At 42.9% G+C, this 20,830-nt stretch overlaps 1 protein-coding gene across 1 annotated transcript in view; it reads right to left on the bottom strand.

Annotated features, from left to right (window-relative positions):
• MEI1 (meiotic double-stranded break formation protein 1) overlaps positions 1-19,791 on the bottom strand; it is a 103,167-nt gene extending 83,376 nt beyond the window's left edge. Inside the window, exons 1-3 of the mRNA XM_004484138.4 lie at positions 19,561-19,791; positions 16,807-16,930; positions 15,987-16,037 (exon numbers count right to left, since the gene is read on the bottom strand). Coding sequence (XP_004484195.2) covers positions 15,987-16,037; positions 16,807-16,930; positions 19,561-19,734 — 349 coding nt within the window. The 5' untranslated portion in view covers positions 19,735-19,791. The remainder of the gene's footprint in view (positions 1-15,986; positions 16,038-16,806; positions 16,931-19,560) is intronic.
• Between the last annotated feature and the right edge of the window lie 1,039 nt (positions 19,792-20,830).

The following is a 20,830-nucleotide window of genomic DNA, read 5'->3' as shown; positions in this document are numbered from 1 at the left end:
TTGTCCTGTGTTGATTGGTTTCAGTCTTTTCCATCTCTTTCATTAAAACATGTGCATATTCAAACCAAGTGATTTTTGGGTTCTTCATTGTTAGCCATCTATCAGTGGTTCTCAGCTTGGGCTGTACATTGGACTCACCTAAGAAGCTTTCAAAAAGTACTAAGTCCCACCTACAACTTCTCTAATTTGAAAAAAATTACAATCATTTAAAAAAACATTTTAAAAAAGACAATAAAAATTTTTTTTTTTAAGATTTATTTTTATTTATTTAATTCCCCTCCTCTCCCCCAGTTGTCTGTTTTCTGTGTCTTTTTGCTGCGTCTTGTTTCTTTGTCCGCTTCTGTTGTCGTCAGCGGCACGGGAAGTGTGGGCCGCGCCATTCCTCGGCAGGCTGCTCCCTCCTTCGCGCTGGGTGGCTCTCCTTATGGGTGCACTCCTTGCGCGTGGGGCTCCCCTACGCGGGGGACACCCCTGTGTGGCACGGCACTCCTTGCGCACATCAGCACTGCGCATGGGCCAGCTCCACACGGGTCAAGGAGGCCCGGGACTTGAACCGCGGGCCTCCCATGTGGTAGACGGACGCCCTAACCCCTGGGCCAAAGTCCGTTTCCCATAAGTTAAAAAAAAGAATATTAAAAAAAACATTATGCTAACTGAAAGAAACCAGATACAAAAACACTATTGTTTGATTCCATTTATATAAACTGTAAATATATAGAGACAGATTAGGTCAGTGATCATGCAGGGCTGGGACAGAGGGATTGAGAGGTGACTGCTAAGGGGTATGGAATTTTTGTTTGTGGAGTAATAAAATGTTCTAAAAATTGATTGTGGTGATGAATGCATTACTTTGAGAATATACTAAAAGCCATTGATTGTACACTTTGGATAGACTGTATGGTATGTGAATATATCTCGATAAAACTGCTTTTTAAAAAGTTCTAAGCCCCAGAACAAGTAAATTAGAATCTCTAGGGAAAGAGCCCAAGTACTTGTATACTTCTAAATTCCCCAGGTGATTCTATTGTGAAGCCCAGTGTTGAAAACTATTTTATTTTATCTGTACTTTTTTCCTCCCTTATAATTTGCTCCTTTATATACTAAAACACAATTATGAGTGAGTTCCTGTTCCAAATATTAAGATATTATCTCTCAGCTCAAACCCACCCTTCTATACAATCATTTGTGGTATTTCTGCTGCTGTCTTTGAGCAGGGGTGGAGATGAGATTGGTTTTGCAAGTGTAGCAAAAGCTGCAAACTAGATTCAGCTGCTGCTGTGGGAAGGCTCTGCCACACGCAGAGTAAAGTTGCATTCTGGGATAAAATTCACGAAATAGGAAGCAGGCAGGAAGCAAACAATAACAATGAGGAAGGAGCAAGTACTTCTTCACCTGTACCTCAAGGAAGTTCTTGGGATCTGAAGAGTCTGAAAGCTCTGCTGGTACCAACCAGAAGTGGATGGCTGCAGGATTATAGGCCCACTCAAGAATGACCCTGAAGAAAAATGGTGACGGGGAATCCCCTCTCCCATCCAGAGGTACATTTGTTTGTCCAAACTGTGTAGACTGAGACAAGGTCAGAAGTACATGCAGATCATACTGATTTATGGGCAGCTACTAACTGTTTGGCTGAGTGGCCATGGACTTGAGAAAGACAGAATTGGAAGACTGGTGACAAAGAAGCTTGAGGAGAACGTATATGGATGGGTCTCTCAGAATGGGCACCAAGTGTGAAGATATTTGTGTCCCATGTGAATTCTCCCCACAGAGCCTCTACTGCAGATGAAGCTCACAATCATCAGGTGGACAAGATGACAAGTTTTGTCAATGTCAGTCATCTTCTTTCCCCAGCCACCCCCAGTGCTTATTCAATAGACAGATGTTCAAACTGGCCATGGTGGCAGAGATGGAGGCTATGCATAGACTGCCCCTCATGAAGAATGAACTGGGAAGCAGACTTGGCCCAGTGGATAAGGTGTCCGTCTACCACATGGGAGGTCCATGGTTCAAACCCCGGACCTCCTTGACCCGTGTGGAGCTGGCCACGCTCGGTGCTGATGTGCGCAAGGAGTGCCGTGCCATGCAGAGGTGTCCCCCGTGTAGGGGAGCCGCATGCTCAAGGAGTGAGCCCCATAAGGAGAGCCACCCAGCGCGAAAGGAAGTTCAGCCTGCCCAGGAATGGCACCGCACACATGGAGAGCTGACACAGCAAGATGACGCAACAACAACAACAAAAAAGAGACACAGATTCCCATGCCACTAATAACAACAGAAACGGACAAAAAGAAGAACATGCAGCAAATGGACACAGAGAACAGACAACTGGGGCGGGCGGTTGGGGAGTGGAGAAATAAATACAAAAAAAAAAAAGAATGAACTGATTACTGCTACTACTGAGTGCCTAACCTGCCAAGAGCACACAGATCAACATTAAGGCCTCAATATGGCACCATTCCCTGGGGGAACAGCCAGCCACCTGTGTCAGGTGGATACAGTGCAGTCCTGGCATTCTGGAGGGGCAGAGATTTGTCCTCATTAGAAAAGCCATGTATTCTGAATACGGACTTGTCTTCTCAAACCGTAATACTTCTGCCAGCATCACCATGTGTAAACATAGAGAACGCCTTATTCACTGTCATAATATTGCACACATTATCACTTTTTGTCCCATACTCTGTCACCCAGAAGCAATGGGTCTAACAGAATGTGGAATGGCCTAGTGGTGACTCAGTTATGGAGCCAGTTGGCAATCACCACTCCGAAAGATGGGATTCTCTCTTACAGGATGTTGTGTACACTTTGAAAACAGTTACCAACAGAAGGTGCACTCTCTCCTACAGCCAGAATACATGGGTCATGGAATCAAGGGGTGAAATAGGAGTAATTCCTCTCACTATTACACAAAATAAACCACTTGGGAATTTTTGTATCCTATCCCCACAACTCTGAGATCTTGGTTTCCTAAGGAAAAATGCTTCCATGAAAGGACATGATGGTTTCACTGAATTCGAAGTTGAAACAACCATCTGGCCATTTTGAGCTCTTCATGCCATTAAACCAATAGACAAGAAAGGATTGCTCTACTGCCTGAAGTGATCTCGATTCCAATAACCATGGGAAAACTTGAATTGCTGCTACTCAATAAAGGCAGGGAAGATTATGTCTGGAAAGAGGGATTCTCTGGCATGCCTCTTAGTACTTTCATCTCCAACAATAAATGTTAATGGAATCCCCCATGTGACTTAACAGGTAAGTGTAAAATAACATTATAAATCTATGTTAATTAGCAATATATAAAGATATAATCTGAGACAATAACAATATAAAGGAGGAGGGATAGAGATACATAGGAGTATCTAGTACATAGGTACTAGTTGAACTATATTGCTATCACTTTAAGATGACCTAAAGATAGTCATTGTAATTACAAAAGTAATGATCATAAAAATAACTTTTAAAAATAGAGAAAAGGTAAGAAAAGGGAATCAAAATGGTACACTACAAAAAAGCAACTAAACACAAAAAAAGGCAGTAGTAGAGTAATTGAGAAGCAAAATCATATAAGACATACAGAAGACAAATAGCTAAATGTCAGAAGTAAATTCTTTCTTCTCAGTTATGACCTTAAATGTCAATGGATTAAACTCCCTTATTAAAAGACAGAGACTGGCAGATTGAATGAAGAAGCATTATCCATCTATATGCTGTCTATAAGAGACTCACTTTAGGTACAAAGATACAAATGGGTTGAAAGTAAAAGGTTGGAAAAAGATATTCCATACAAACAGTAATCAAAAGAGAGCTGGAGTGGCTATATCATTGTCAGAAAAAAATAGACTGAAAGTCAAAAAAGATTACAAGAGGCAAAGAAGAATATTATATATTAATAAAAGATTCAATCCAGCAAGAAGATATAATGATTATAAATAAATGTATATGTACCTCATAACAAAGCCCCAAATTATATAAGTAAAAATTGACAGAATTGAAGAGAGAAATAGAAAGTTCTATAATAATAGTTAGAGACTTCAATACAATACTTTTAATAATTGATAGAACATCTAAGCAGAAGATTAACAAGGAAATAGAGGATTTGAACAACACTATTAACCAATTAGACCTACTGGACATATACAGAACACTCCACCCAACAAGAACAGAATACACATTCTTCTTACATGCACATGGAACATCTTCCATGACAGACCATGTATTAAGTCATAAATCAAATCTTAATAAATTTAAAAATGATGAAATCATACAAAGCATCTTAGACCACAAAGGAATGAAGCTAGATATCAACAGCAGAAGGAAAAGTAGAAAATTTACAAATATGTGGAAATTAAATAACATACTATTAAACAACCAACAGGTCAAAGAAGAAATCACAAAGAGAATTAGGAAATATATTGAGATGAATGAAAATGAAAATACAACATACCAAAATTTATGGGATGCAATAAAGGCAGTGTTCAGAGGGAAATTTATAGCTCTAAATGCTTACATTAAAAAATAGGGGGAAGTGGATGTGGCTCAACTGATAGAACTTCTGCTTACCATATGGGAGGACCTGGGTTCAATCCCTGGGGCCTCCTGGTGAAAAAGAAGAAGAGGAGGCGTGCCCACGTGGCGAGCCAGTGCCCACATTAGTGCCTGCATGGTGAGCCAGTGCCCGCACAAGTGAGTCACGCAGCAAGATGATGATGCATCAGAAGAGAGACAAGGGGAGAGTCAAGGTGAAGCACAGCAAAAGCCAGGAATTGAGGTGGTGCAATTGACAGGGAACTTCTCCCCATCAGAGGTCTCCAGAATTGAATCCCAGTGACTCCTAGAAGAGAGAAAATGAGAAGAGAAGACAACATAAACAGCAAAAACCACAGGGCAGGAGAAGGGGAAGGGGGTAAAATAAATAAATCTTAAAAAAAAAATAGGGGAGAGAAGTGGATATGGCTCAACTAGTTGGGAGCCTGCCTACCAAATGGGAGGTCCCAGGTTCGGGTCCCAGTGCCTCCTAAAAGAAGATAAGCATACACCGCCCCTGCCACAACAAGCTAGATGCAGCACCCGCTGCAACAAGCAAATGCCACAAGCCAACAGACACTGCAGCCTGTGGGGAACAGAGGTGGCTCAGGTCATTGAGCACTCTCCTCTAATGTGGGAAGCCCCAGGTTCAGTTTTCAGTTCCTGGTGCCTCCTGGAGAAGGTGAGCAGACAATGAGTAGACAGACAAGAGAACCATCTGGGGGAGGGGGGATAAATAAGGAAAAATAAAAATAAAAAATAGGGGAATTGTGGAAAGATGGCTTTGCACTAACAGAGTTCAACGCTGTCACAAAAACAACAGAGAAAGCCAAAAGCTGTCCGAGGGACCTCCTTTGGGGATCCACAGACCTGAACAGTGCTACACAACTCTCAGGAGGGTGAGTGACAGAGAGATGAAGAAACTGAAACAACAAATGTGAGTTACCAAGCGCCTGCTGCAGCTGGGAAGGACTCCCCTCCCCCACACCCGAGATATCAAGCTGGGGTGAAATTCCTGGCTCACGGCAGCTGACTGAGAGAGGAACAGACACCTTCCTCCCTGTCAGCTGTTTCAAGGGAAAAGGGAGGGGGACTCGGTGGGAAGGGGGGGCTTTTCTTCATGAATTCAGCCAGCAGAGACTGCTTTTACTCTCCACTCTGGAGATTCAGCACAGAAACAGAGGAAAGCCGAGACAAACACCTCTTTGGAAAGTTGTACTGATGAACGCCATCTGCTGGCCAGTCTGGAAGTTGCATGGACAAAAACTGTTCTAACTGTATCCAACCACTGGGAGAAAATCTGAGCCCTACTAGTGAATCCATGGCCAGATTTTGATAACTTAAGCCAGGTAATTTTTAAAGAATAGAATAAGTTGAACCAAATATCAAAGAATAATTGTGAGAAAAAACAGGCAAGAGAGAGAAATTGGCCATCAGAGTAAATCATCAACATATTCAGATGCTTAAACATCAGCAAAAAAAATTACAAAGCCATACCAGGAAACAGGAAGAGATGGCCGAGCTAAAAGAACTAATTAAATATCCTAAAGAGATGCAGGATTTAAGAAAATTAATCAGTGATAATCGCACAGCTCTCCTAAGTCCACTTAAAAGTATTTAAAGAGGGAAGCGGACTTGGCCCAAAGGATAGGGCGTCCGCCTACCACACGGGAGGTCCGCAGTTCAAACCCCAGGCCTCCCTGACCCATGTGGAGCTGGCCCATGCTCAGTGCTGATGCAAGGAGTGCCATGCCACACAGGGGTGTCCCCCGCGTAGGGGAGCCCACTGTGCAAGGAGTGTGCCCCATAAGGAGAGCCGCCCAGCGCAAAAGAAAGTGCAGCCTGCCCAGGAGTGGCGCCGCACACATAGAGAGCTGACACAACAAGATGACGCAACAAAAAGAAACACAGATTCCTGGTACCACTGACAAGGATAGAAGCGGCCACAGAAGAACATACAGCGAATGGACACACAGAAAGCAGACAACTGGAGGAGGGGGAGGCAAGGGGAGAGAAATAAATAAATAATAAATCTTTTTTTAAAAAGTATTTAAAGAAAATATGACTATAGAAATAAAGGAGGGAAGCAGACGTGGTTCAACCGATAGAGCATCTGCCTGTCATATGGAGGGTCCCAGGTCCTCCTGCCCCATGTGGTGAGCTGGCCCACATTCAGTGCTGCTGCATGCAAGGAATGCCATGCCATGCAGGGGCACCCCAATGTAGGGGTGCCCCATGTGCAAGGAGTGTGCCGCGCCAGGAGAGCCGCCCCTTGTGAAAAAAGTGCGGCCCGCCCAGGAGTGGCACCGCACACAAACGGAGAGCTGATGCAGCAAGACAACTCAGACTCAACAAAAAAGAGATGCAGGGAAACGGACTTTGGCCCAGTGGTTAGGGCGTCCGTCTACCATATGGGAGGTCCGCGGTTCAAACCCCGGGCCTCCTTGACCCGTGTGGAGCTGGCCATGCGCAGTGCTGATGCGCGCAAGGAGTGCCGTGCCACGCAGGGGTGTCCCCGCGTAGGGGAGCCCCACGCACAAGGAGTGCGCCCATGATGAAAGCCGCCCAGCGTGAAAAGAAAAAGCAGCCTGCCCAGGAATGGCGCCGCCCACACTTCCTGTGCCGCTGATGACAACAGAAGCGGACAAAGAAACAAGACGCAGCAAATAGACACCAAGAACAGACAACCAGGGGAGGGGGGGGAATTAAATAAATAAATAAATCTTAAAAAAAAAAAAAAAAAAAGAGATGCAGTTTCCCAGCGCTGCTGTATAATGCAAGTGGACGCAGAAGAACACACAGTGAATGGACAGAGAGCAGGCAATGGGGAGGAAGGGGAGAGAAATAAATAAAAAATAAATTTAAAAAAAAGAAAACTATAAAACGTTGCTAAAAGAAACTAATGAAGACTTAAATAAATGCAAGGACATTTCCTGTTCATGGATTAGAAGACTAAATATCATTAAGATGTCACTTCTACCCAACTGATTTACAGATTCAATGCAATCCCAATAAAAATCCCAACAGCCTTTTTTGCAGAAGTGAGAAAACCAATTATCAAATTTATTTGGAAAGGTAAGGGGCCCTAATAGGTAAAAAGATCTTTTAAAAAAAGAGCAAACTTGGAGGATTCTCACTACCAGACTTTAAAGCATATTACTTAGCTATAGTGGTAAAAACAGCATGGTACTGTCATAAAGACAGATGCATTGACCAAAAGAACCAAATCGAGAACATAGAAATAGACCCTCACATCTACAGTCAAGTGATTTTTGACAAGGCAGTCAAGCCCTCCCAGCCAGGCCAGAGCAGTCTGTTCAACAAATGGTGCTGGGAAAACTGGATATCCATATTCACAAGAAAAAAAGAAGACCTCTAGCTCACACCATATACAAAAACTAACTCAAAATGGATCAAGGACCTAAATGTAAAAATGACAACCATAAAACTCCTAGAAGAAAACATAGGAAAACATCTTCAAGATCTTGTGGTAGGTAGTAGTTTTTCAAACCTTATACCCAAAACATAAGCAACAAAAGAAAAATAAAAGGGACCTCCTCAAAATTCACCACTTTTGTACTTCAAAGGACTTTGTCAAAGGGTGAAAAGGCAGCCGACTTAATGGGAGAAAATATTTGGCAATGACATATCTGATAAGGGTTTAATATCCATGATATACAAAGAGATCGAACAACTCAACAATAAAAAGACAAATAACTTGATTAAAAAATGGGCAAACGACTTGAAAAGACAATTGTCCAAAGAAGAAATACAAATGATGAAGAAACACATGAAAAAATGTTCAACATCACTAGTAATTAGGGAAATGCAAATCAAAACTACAATGAATTATCATTTCACATCTATTAGACTAGCCACTATTAAAGTCAGAAAACGGGAAATGTTGGAGAAGATGTGGAGAGATAGGGATGCTTATTCTCTTGTTGGTGGGATTGTAGAATGGTAAAGCCACAGTGGAGGACTGTTTGGCAGTTCCTAAAGAAGTTGAATATAGACTTGCAATTTGGCCTGGCAATACCACTATTAGGTATACATCCAGAAGTGAGAGCAAAGACATGAACAGACATCTGCACACACTGATGTTCACAACACAGAATACTAACCACTATATGATCACGGCCACACTGATGTTCATAGTGTCATTATTCACGATTGTCAAAAGTTGGGAACAACCCAGGTGTCCATCAACCAATAAATGGATAAACAATTTGTGGTGTATACCCACAATGGAATATCATGCAGCAGTAAGAAGAAATGAAGCCATGAAGCACATGACAACATGGATGAACCTGGAGGACATTATGTTGAGTGAAGCAAGCCAGATACAAAAGGACAAATAGTGTATAATTGTGCTATTATGAACTAAATATACTGGGCAAACTTATGGAGTTAATAATTAGAATACAGGTCATCAGAAAATAGAATGAGGTTAGAAAAAGGACAGCTGAAGTTTAATCTGTGCAGAATTCGTAAAAATGTTGTTTGTGGGGAAGTAGATGTGGCTCAAGGGATAGGGCTTCCACCTACCATTTGGGGGGACCTGGGGTCGATCTCTGGGGCCTCCTGGTGAAAAAAAAAAAAGAAGAGAAAGCATGCCTGTGCGGCAAGCCTGTGCCTGCGTGGTGAGCTGAGTGCCCGCGTGGCAAGCCAAGTGCCCACGTGGTGAGCTCAAAACCTGTGTTCCATCTTACTTTTTAATCCTCAAACTAGTCATAACTGTACTGGAGTCAAATTTAGTGAGCCACCATCACCAAGTGTTCTTCCTAAACCACCAATCCACTGGGTTGCTGTTTCCTTTACTACTTCTTATCAGGAAATAATGACATTTCAACTTAAAACCTTACTTAAAGTACAGGTAAAAAATAAGGAAATACTAATGTTTAAATTCAGGTGTCAACGTTTGACTAGTTATCAGTTGGTCTGAAACAAATTCATTAGGGAATTATCATACTTGTGTAAAATGGCTAATGTAGAAAATATGATTAGACTTCATCTCATTTATGATGTAATGGTAGTTTCAGTGCAACTTAAAATAACTAAATTAGGGAAGCGGACTTGGCCCAGTGGTTAGGATGTCTGTCTACCACATGGGAGGTCCGCGGTTCAAACCCTGGGCCTCCTTGACCCGTGTGGAGCTGGCCCATGCGCAGTGCTGATACGCGTAAGGAGTGCCATGCCACGCAGGGGTGTCCCCTGCATAGGGGAGCCCCACGCACAAGGAGTGCGTCCCGTAAGGAGAACCGCCCAGCATGAAAGAAAGTTCAGCCTGCCCAAAGAATGGCACTGCACACCCAGAGAGCTGACACAACAAGATGGCGCAACAAAAAGAAACGCGGATTCCCGTGCCGCTGACAACAGAAGCGGACAAAGAAGACACAGTAAATAGACAAAGAGACCAGACAACTGGGGGTGGGGGTGGGGGAGAAGGGGAGAGAAATAAATAAATAAATCTTAAAAACAAAACAAAACAAAACAAAAACTAAATTATTGGGAAGCGGAAGCGGCTCAAGCCTATGGGCACCTCCCTCCCACATGGGAGTTCCCAGGTTCAGTTCCTGGTGCCTCCTAAAAAGACGACGAGCACACAACGAACAGAAATATAGAGCAGACAACAAGCACAAACAACAGTGGGGAGGGGGGATAGAAATAAATAAAGTAAATCTTTCTTAAAAATATAACTAAATTATTGATTGTACTTGAATTAATTGTTTTTAATTGAATAACTCAAATGAAGCCATTCAAGTTTAGATTGGGGAATGACAAAGCAATCTTTCTAATGCACATTGGAACAAACTAATTTGAAATGATCATTCACGGATCAGTATATTTACTTGCTGCAAGCTGAAGAATCAGATTATAAACAGGTAGCTAAGACAGAGGAATAGAGAACTAGTTGAATATTTTTAAGTTTAATGTCCTACAAAACCTGGACAACTAATATGCCAACAACTTGAAGGACTGCCAAAAGAAAATATTAATTTTCCTTAAGGAATAGTTACATTTTAATGAGTTGTACAGTGGTGAATGTGGAAAGGGCAGTAGAGTTTATATGAATGAGATTCAGTACGCCCCAATGGCTCTGTTCTTACAGAGATTAGGTGTTTGCCAACAGATGCTCCAAAACCATTTTTTATAGGAACAGTATTTGGTGGTCACTAAGAAGCTTTCAAAATACATTTTCTGTATTCTAGCACTGTACAAGCTATTGACCATGATCTGGCCTCAAAGTTATTCCTACAAAGGTTGGCATTAAGTGACAAATCATATAATGTGAAAGTCTTATGTACTTAGGGAAGAAAGAGCCATGTAAATACGTAATAAACTTGTAGCATACATAAAGTTCCATTGGTCTTTATCCTACAAAATAAAATATTTTAGTATAAATTTACTGAATATAAGACCATAGACTGTTTTTTATACTATAGCCTAATTTTAAAGGTTCAGAAAATTTATTTTTAAAGTTTTCCCTTGTAGGCAAAGATGAGTGAAGAAGGATGGTCCAGTGATGGGTCCTTGATACTGATGACTATGCTTATGAGCCTGTGTGCTTAAAATATCAACTTGGCCTAGGGCTGCAGGGTGCCTAAGAATTACCTCCTGAGAGCCTCCATGTTGCTCACATGTGGCCACTCTCTAAGCCAAACTCAGCATATAAATGCATTACCTTTCCCCACAGCATGGGACATGACTCCCAGGGATAAGCCTCCCTGGTGCCAAGGGATTACCACCAAGCACTGGCTGGTGACGCAACTAGAAAAAGATCTTGAATAAAAGGGGGAAATGGTAAAGACAAATGAGTTTACATGGCTAAGAGACTTCAAAATGAGTTGGGAATTCATCAGAGGGGTTGCGCTTACGCACGTCTCAGCAGGAACTCAGAGACAGTCAAAGTAGATACAACCCCAGGTACTGGTGCTCCTGAGGGCTATGGAGACACCCAGGTCCTACAGTTATGGCAGATATTTCTGGAATTCAGTGCCTTGCCAGTGGGCCCTACTTGGAATTTGTGCTCCTGAGTGTGATGAGTTGGACTCAGATGTGACTTCTCTACACATGCCTCTTCTGTCACTTTTACTGAACCTGTGGTTGGTGCTGGGGTTGGTGTATGCTCAGGAGACTTGAATCTCTTGACTGTCCATATGCCATCTGGGCTCTGAGCCTTAGCAGAGTTGCAACACCTACTCTCCAGTTTCTTAAACTTACCCAAGTCAGCTAAAAAGGAGGTGAGGATGGTTAACCACCACACCAAAGAACTGAGAGAGTCTACAACTGCAAGCAGGAGAATCCCATCCATCAGCCAAGTGGAATTTAAGCCCCCTCTCAATTTAGAGGTGGAGTAGGGATTACCACTCCAGGATCCTCAGGATGGAGGAATAAAATATGGATTAGAGTAGACTTACTGGTATTCTACTATAGAATTATTGTGACTCTAGCAATGGAAGAAATTATATCATTGATGTGGAAATAGTGGCTGCAGGAGTTGCTGAAGGCAGGAAGAGGGAAAAAGAGGTGTGATAGAGCATTTTTGGGACTTGGAGTTGTCCTGAATGACACTGCAGGGACAGTTGCAGGACATTATACATCCTGCTATAACCTAATGAATGGACCAGGAGAGAGTGTAAACTATAATCCAAGCTGTGTAGCAGTGCTCCAATATGTAATCATCAGGAAACAGATTTGGCTAAACGGATAAAGCATCTGCCTACCACATGGGAGGTCCAGGGTTCAAACCCAGGGCCTCCGGACCCATGTGGTGAGCTGACCCATGAGCAGTGCTAATGCATACAAGGAGTGCCAAGCCATGCAGGGGTGTCCCTTGTGTAGGGGAGCCCACGCAGAAGGAGTGCACCCCGTAAGGAAAGCTGCCCCACGTGAAAAAGCGCAGCCTGCCCAGGAGTGGCGCTGCACACACAGAGAACTGACACAGCAACATGAAGCAACAAAAAGAGACACAGATTTCCGGGGCCACTGACAAGATTACAGGACAAGGACACAGAAGAACACACAGTGAATGGACACAGAAAGCAGACAACTGGGGGAGGGGGAAGGCGGGAAGGGGAGAGAAATAAATAAATAATAAAGCTTGGAAAAAAAATGTAATCATCAAATGCAATGAATGTACCACACTAATAAAATTTGTTGTTGATATGGCAGGAGTGGGGGGCATGGGGAATGGGGTATATGGGAACCTCTTATTTTTTTAATGTAACATTTTGTGTGATCTATGGATCTTTAAAAAAAAAAGATTAAGAAAAAAATTTGCCCTTGTGCTAAAGTGCCAATGTGTGTATAATTGGTTTAGTTGCTATTTTTCAAAGTAAATCCTACTGTAAGAAGTTTTATGTTATAACTGAAAAGATTTAAGTTGCTAAAATACTTCCTATTTTTAAGAAATGTGAAACGCAGTACAGAACTTTTTTTTTTCTTAAATCCAAAGATGACTATGAAAAGGTCCCTCCAACCTTAAAGATCCATTTTGACTTTGACCAATTTTTGTAACCTATGATACTAGTATAGTTTATTGTATGATGCCAGTGTATTTTCTTCTTCTTTATCATAAGTACAAACCAGGGGACCACTTTTGCAAAATATGTAATTTCTTGCATAATATCTTGATAACATTTTAAAACTATCTTAAGGGTAAATGTTAAACATTAAACAATAGTTAACCCAATAGTGAAGTTAAAAAGTGGAGTAGGGGAAGCAGGTTTGGCTCAAATGATAGAGTGTCTGTCTGCCTACCACATGGGAGGTCCAGGGTTCAAACCCAGGGCCTCCTCACCCATGTGGTGAGCTGGCCTATGCACAGTGCTGATGTGCGCAATGAGTACCATGCCACACAGGGGTGTCCCCCACAGAGGGGAGCCCCACACATAAGGAGTGTGCCCCGTAAGGAAAGCCACCCTGTGCGAAAAAAGTGCACAGAAGTAAAAAGGATTATAAGGGGTGTTGCCAACAATCATATGCCAACAAATTAGAAAACCTACATGAAATGGACAAATCTTAGTAATATACAAATTACCCAATCTGACACAAGAATAAATAGAAAATCTCAACAGACTCATAGCAAGTTAAGAGATTGAATCAGTAATCAAAAACCTCCCAAGACAGAAAATTCAGGACCAGATGGCTTCACTGCTGAATTCCACCATACATTTAAAGAAGATTTAATACCAGTCTTTTTCAAATTCTTTAAAAAAAATAGGAAAGGAGGGATTACTTCTTAATTCATTCTATGAGACTAGCATTATCCTGTAACCAAAGGCAAATTAAGACAACACAAGAAAATAAAACTATATAGACCAATATCCCCTATGACTACAGAGGCAAAAATCCTCAATAAAATTAGGATTACAAACTACGGGCAAGTGGGATTTATTCCAGGAATGAAAGAACAGTTCAACATAAGAAAAGCAGTCAATGTAATACACATTAATAAAATGGAGGGAAAAAAATAACATGATCATCTTGGACATCATCAAAATGACAGTTAGGGAAGCAGATGTGAATCAAGCAGCTGAGCTTCCGCCTACCACAAGGGAGGTCCCTGGTTCGGTTCCTGGTGTCTCCAAAAGAAGACAGTGAGCTGGTGCAATGGGCAGGCATGGCAAGCTGATGTATCAAGATAACACAACAAGAGACACAAGAAGGAAAAACATAATGAGAGACACGACAAAGCAGGGAATGGAAGTGGCTCAAGCAATTAAGGCATCTCCCTCCCACATTGGAGGTCCTGGGTTCAGTTCCCGGTGCCTTCTAAAAGAAACAAGACAAACAGACACAGCAAGTGCAAACAACAAGGGGTGGGGAGAAATAAAATAAAATGAATCTTTAAAAAAATGGCGATTTTAGACATCCCTTGAAGAAGACTCCTTTGGGTTTAAAGTTTTTTATGAATCCCAAAAAGAAAAAGATTATGTTCTTGAACTAATCCAAACCCGTTTGACTGCACTATGTCAGAGGTCCCAGCAGAAGCCAAACAGTATCCCCTCCTCAGAAGTCTGACTTTCAATTATACAGGGCCTTCCTACAAACTTCTAAATTTTAATAATTCCAGCCTCTTCCTTTTACATCCCCAGCCCTAGATATAGGAGTAGCTTTCTGTAATCACTACCTCCATTAAAATTTGGGGAAAACAGATGTGGCTCAAGCATTTGGGTGCCTGCCTACCACATAGGAGGTCCCAGGTTCAGTTCCCACGGCCTCGTAGAGAAGACGAGCAAGACAGTGGGCTGACCCAATGGGCTGGCGCAACAAAGTGCAATAAGGACACACAAAGAGGAGACACAATGAGAGACACAGCAAAGCAGGAAGCAGAGGTGGCTCTAATGACTGAGTACCTCTTTCCCACATGGGAATTCCCAGTTTCAGTTCCTAGTGCCTCCTATAGAAAAGACAAGCAGACATAGAGAGCATAAAACAAATAGAGGGGAAACGGACTTGGCCCAGTGGTTACGGCGTCCGTCTACCACATGGGAGGTCCGCGGTTCAAACCCCGGGTCTCCTTGACCCGTGTGGAGCTGGCCCATGCGTAGTGCTGATGCGTGCAAGGAGTGCCGCGCCACGCAGGGGTGTCCCCTGCGTAGGGGAGCCCGAAGCACAAGGAGTGCACCCACAAGGAGAACCGCCCAACGCGAAAGAAAGTGCAGCCTGCCCAGGAATGGCGCCGCCCACACTTCCCGTGCCGCTGAGGACAACAGAAGTGGACAAAGAAACAAGATGGAGCAAATAGACACAGAGAACAGACAACCGGGGGAGGGGGGGAAATTAAATAAATAAATAAATCTTAAAAAAAAAAAATAGACACAGAGAGCATAAGCAATAGGGGAGCGGGGGGTAGAGAATTAAATAAAAGAAATTTTTTAAAAAACATTTGGCATTCTCTTTTTGCCTCCTTAGTTAACCACTTAATAAGTCTTTGTATTAAAGTTTTTTCTGTTCCAATAAATACAGTGGTTTCTGATTCCTGTCTGGACTCTGATACAGCTCTTGCTTTCTCCTCAAGAATCCTCCCACCCCAGTTCTCTTGTCTTCTTTCTCTACAAGTCCTTTACAGGTAAACCCATGCATTAAGCACACAACTTCCAACCAACCAATGTGAAATGCAATAAAAAGAGAGTTTTGTACATGCCTTTGTAATAGCACTCATTAATTCTAATTATTTACCATTCTATTTCCCCTCCAGATCATAAGCTTTTAGAAGGCATGTCTTATCTATGTCTTATCCACCATATCTTATCCACCTTTGTATCCTTAGTGCCTGATATAAGACCTGACAGAGTAGGTGCCCACTAAAGAAATGTAGAGTTAGTGACTGATCACTAGTTGAGTTCTCTTTATCTGTCTTTAAATGGACCATTTCACCAATGTCTCAAATAACCAGAGCCACAATTAAGGCTAATATCCCCAGCTTCAAATGCTTGTTACATACAGTTTCATCTTACCTTCAATACAGAGGTCTGTTAAACTCCCATCTTCCACATTGCATAATAGTTCTTGGAGTAGAGTCAGTAGGAGGGAGATGATTAACAGTTAAAAGAAAAACCCACAAAGGCACACTGTGAATTCTAAGACTAACAGCAGCTTTAAGCAATGCCCCAGTTAAATTCTACCCTCAACACCAAACACCTAGACTTTTAAAGACCCACCTGGCTTTAAAATGATAAGAACTGTCACTGTGACACAACAGAAAAACTCTGTACTCTGGAGTCTGTGATAGACCTGGGGTAAAATTCCAATAATGCTATTTGTTAGCTAAGACCTTTCTGAGTTCAGCAGTCATCAGATCACCCTTAAAGGACTGGCTTGGCAGCTAAAAACTGCCTCTGGCACAGAAAAACACCCATTATGAGCTAGCTACCCTCTTCCCAAAAAAGACTTTCCATAGGACATTAAATCTTATTAAAAGTAGGGACCTTAGATAAAATTTAACCCAGTTCATTTTACAAATGAAGGAACTAAGGCACAGGAAAGAGAAAGTAACTTGATCAGGGTCACACTCAGATCAGGGGACTCCAGTCTAGACAATTCTAAACCTGTGCAAAAGACATACAGACTTGACTCCTTGAAGGATCATGCATTTTTCATACTCATCTTCACATTTTTACTCTCTGTATCATGTATCCTAGAAAGGGGACTATTTCTTCATCATTATGACAAAACACTTTGCTATGTTAAACTATGAAAAAGTCTAATTTGTTTCCAGACCAGTTCTCAAAGAAAGCATACTACCCGATCCATGCAACTTTTCCCTTTTAATCTCACCAAAAAGTATGCTTATGAAGTGGATGCAGACTCTTTGATCCTGAGCCAAATGCTGCATGACCAGCGAGGCATGTCTCACAAGGGCATCTTGGAAGCAGGACAACACATGTTTCTTGCGCACCAACTTGGGGAAGAAGGAAAAACAGATTCTTCAATGACAACCAAGTCTCAGCCACGCTTAACCCAAGCAACTGTAATTTCCAAATATAATTACAAGATGACACTGATGGGATCATCTAAATTATGATGCGATTCATACTCTTTGAAATATGGAAAAGAGCATTATTTACACATGGGAATCTATGTTTTCATAGAGGACTATACATGGGCCAGGGGTCCAATTACTCTACATTTACATAACACACTTTACTGTTCACAAATCACTCTATTGTCCAATAGCTCATTTAAGCCTAAAAGTCAGTGAGGCAAACAAAAACATATGTTATCACCACTTTAGATATAAGAAAACTGAGGCTCACAGACTTTCTCAAGGACTCAAATTCGAGTCTCAGACCCAGTCCTTGCCCAAGGTTAGTGCTCTTTCCACATCAGTAGTCTTAGGTGTTGGACTGGGGCCCTCTCTCTAAGTTATAGCTCAAGAGCATCACAGAAATAGATAGTAAAATACACTCTTCTATTAAAGGTAGGCAAAAGTCCTCATACTCAAGTCATCTCCCTGTACAGGGAACTTGATAGTAGCTGTTCAAATTGCTCAAGAGTAGGTAAGTCAAAAGGGTAAGCACCGATAGGACAGGAATCTGGTACAGCTGACTATATTGCTCTTTCAATTGGTGAGAGTTAATACCTACCTCCTGTAATAAGTTCCTCCATCTCCTTACCCATCTTCTCAAGCCTGATTCAAATGCTTCCTCCTCTAAGAAACCATTCTCAGTTTCTCTCCTTACTTCACAGAGTCCTTGACCACAAACATGTCCATTTTCTAAATGTCCAATAATACATTGTCATATTTTCTTCCCTACTGCACTGTATCTCACCTCTACATCCCTGACCCACTGTCCAAAAATAGTTGCCTCAGAATTTCTGGCTTCAATGAAACTTCAGAGGTTATCAACTAGCCAAGCAGTTCCCAGAATGTGGCCTGGGGTCTTCTGGGGACTCCCAGGAGGTCCCTTTCGGGGACTCCAGAAGGTCAAAATTATTTTCATAATAATATTAAATCGCAATTTGCCTTTTTCACTCTCATTTTTTCACAAGCATACAGTGGAGTTTTCCAAAGGCTATGTGATGTGTGATATTGCAAAAGACTGGATGCAGAATCAGATGAGAACATACCTTTTTTCTATTAAGCACAATATTAAAGAGATTTGCAAAAATGTAACAGCAAATTCATTCTTTTCACTTTTTTACTTTAGAAAAGTTATTTTAAAATTACTTATGTTAATATGCAATAATGGACTTGCTATTATTTTTAAATGAGTTAATAAACATTTCTAATGTTTGTTTTCATTTCTAATACAGTAAATATCTATGGATATAGCATACATAAAAGCTCTTCAGGGGAAGTGGATTTGGCCCAATGGATAGGGCGTCCGCCTACCACATGGAAGGTCCAAGGTTCAAACCCAGGGCCTCCTGACTCATGTGATGAGCTGGCCCACGTACAGTGCTGATGTGCGCAAGGAGTGCTGGGCCACGCAGGGGTGTCGCCTGTGTTGAGAAGTCGCACGGGCAAGGAGTGCACTCCATAAGGAGAGCCGACCAGCACAAAAAAGTGCAGCCTGCCCAAGAATGGCGCCACACACACAGAGAGGTGACGCAGCAAGATGACGCAACAAAACGAAACAGATTCTGGATGCTGCTGACAGGAAAACAAGCGGACATAGAAGAGCACACAGCGAATGGACATAGAGAGCAGACAACTGGGGTGGGCGAGGAAGGGGAGAGAAATAAATAAATAATAAAAAAGGCTCTTCAGGGTCCTCAATTTCTTTTTAAGTGCAAAGGCACACTGAATAAAAGTTGGAGAACTGCTGATCTAGTCTAGCCCTCCCGCCCAAGGCTCTCCATCCCCACCCCACTTCCCAGCAACGGACAAAGTGATCTCCCAAACTCTTCTTGAGTGCTTCCATGAATAAGAAACTCACTGCAAAGATAGAGGCTGAGGTAACAAGAAGCTTTGCCTATTGGAAAAGTCTTCTTCCCATTCCCCCTACTTCTTCTTGAACGTAACTTCCACCCCTCAATCCGGCTATCAGAGACTAAGGGCTGCTCTTCCTCTACTTTAATACCATCGTGTAAGCTAAGGGAGTAAGAAGCTCCCAATGCACGTCTGCCTGTCCCACGGGCTGAGAGGGCACTGTAGTAGGAGTCTGAGCTAAGGCTAAATCCTGGGGAAATGAAGTCAAGAGTCACAAATAGCAGGGCAGGTTAAAAGAAAGGAAAGCGGGAACGTGGGCCAGTGAGTCTGAGCGGGGTGTTGCCTGCAGAGTGTGATCCAGATTTAGTGCTGCCTGGGATAGAGCCATGTGAAATAGCTACCGGGCAGGGACTAGTTTGGAAAGGGTATGCCGGCCTGAGGCAGGGCCGGTTGCAGGGTAGACTGGACTGAGGCCGCACAGCAGCTGTGGCCAGGTGGGATGGGCAGGCCTGGCTTGGGAGGTGAACCTAAGGTCGATGGGCCGGTTTAGTTTCGGGGGAGGTGAGCCCGGTTCCAGAGTGTTGGCCCGGACGAGGCCGCGCGTCTGGTAAAGGGACTGCCTGGGCGCGTTCACCGGGGTAAGGGGCCACGCGCACCGACACGCCGGGCTCCGGCAGCAGCTCCAGCGCGCAGGCCAGGCAGAGGCGCGGAGGCACCGGCAGCAGCCAGCGCGGGTCGTGCCGATAGTGCACCCTCTCGAAGAGCAGCGCCGCCTCTTCGTCCCTCCCGAACCCGGGTAGGCCCGCTAGCGCCGCCTCTCTCACAGCCATCTCGCGGGTTGCTCTCTGGCGCTGCAGCACTCCTTCCCGCGCAGCTTGAGCGCAAGCGCACTCAGAAGAGAGCCCTGCGACTGCGCGCATGTCTGAGACGGCGCCTGCGCAGACGGAGCAGCGCCTCAAAGGCCGGAGCGCCCGGGACTCTGAGGTGGGTAGTGGGCGTGAGGACTGTGGAGTGCGTCCAAACGAGCCCAAAGCGATTCGCCTCAGAGCCGTCAGGAATTCGTCTTCTCCACAGTGATGTTGAAAAGCTTTTAAAAAGAAGCTGTCATTAGCCTTGACAAAGGAAGTGAGCAATCTATTTTTTTTTAAATAAACTTCTAGTTTTAGAAGCTATTAGTATTATTTTAAATTTACGTGACAAATTTGTTTCGAACCTAAGACGCTCCCTTTGAACTATCCTCAACCGAGCGCTGCACGGCACGTGGGATTTTGCGAGAGCATAATGAACGCTAAAGAAGAGAAAATGCTTTATCAAGCATATTAACGATATCAACCCATCCTTCATCATGGACTTATTTAGCGCCACGTGCCCGAAGACAGGTTAATGTTGAAAGAGGTCAGTTGAAGAGGTGTTATCTACATTCAAAGGCAATGTGACTTGGTGGAAAAAAGGCTTTCCATAGCAGGATAGCTTGGGAAACAATGGCTTATTATTCAATGGTGTATTATGAAGTAATGTTTGAGAAAAGTAGATTTTGACATGGAAAACTTTCTGGTAATCAGTTCCCTTCCTGGTAACAAAAAAGACCTGAATATATATGCATACAATGGAATATTATTCAGCCATTAAAAGGAATGAAATTCTGATACATGCTACAACATGGAAGCAACTTGAAGCGATCAGTCATTGAGTGAAATAAACCAGACACAAAAGAACAAATATTGTATGATTTCATTTACATGAAATAATCAGAATATGCAAATTCATAGAATTTGAAATTAGAATAAAGGTTACCAGGAGCCAGGGTGAGGGAGGGAATGAAGAGTTAATGCTTAATTCATACAAAGTTTCTGTTTGGGGGAAACGGACTTTGGCCCAGTGGTTAGGGCATCCGTCTACCACATGGGAGGTCCCTGGTTCAAGCCC

The sequence above is a fragment of the Dasypus novemcinctus genome, chromosome 12 (genome assembly GCF_030445035.2).
Source record: "Dasypus novemcinctus isolate mDasNov1 chromosome 12, mDasNov1.1.hap2, whole genome shotgun sequence".
NCBI lineage: Eukaryota > Metazoa > Chordata > Mammalia > Cingulata > Dasypodidae > Dasypus > Dasypus novemcinctus.
Note: the sequence above shows the minus strand (reverse complement) of the source record. Positions and strands in the feature narration are given on the sequence as shown.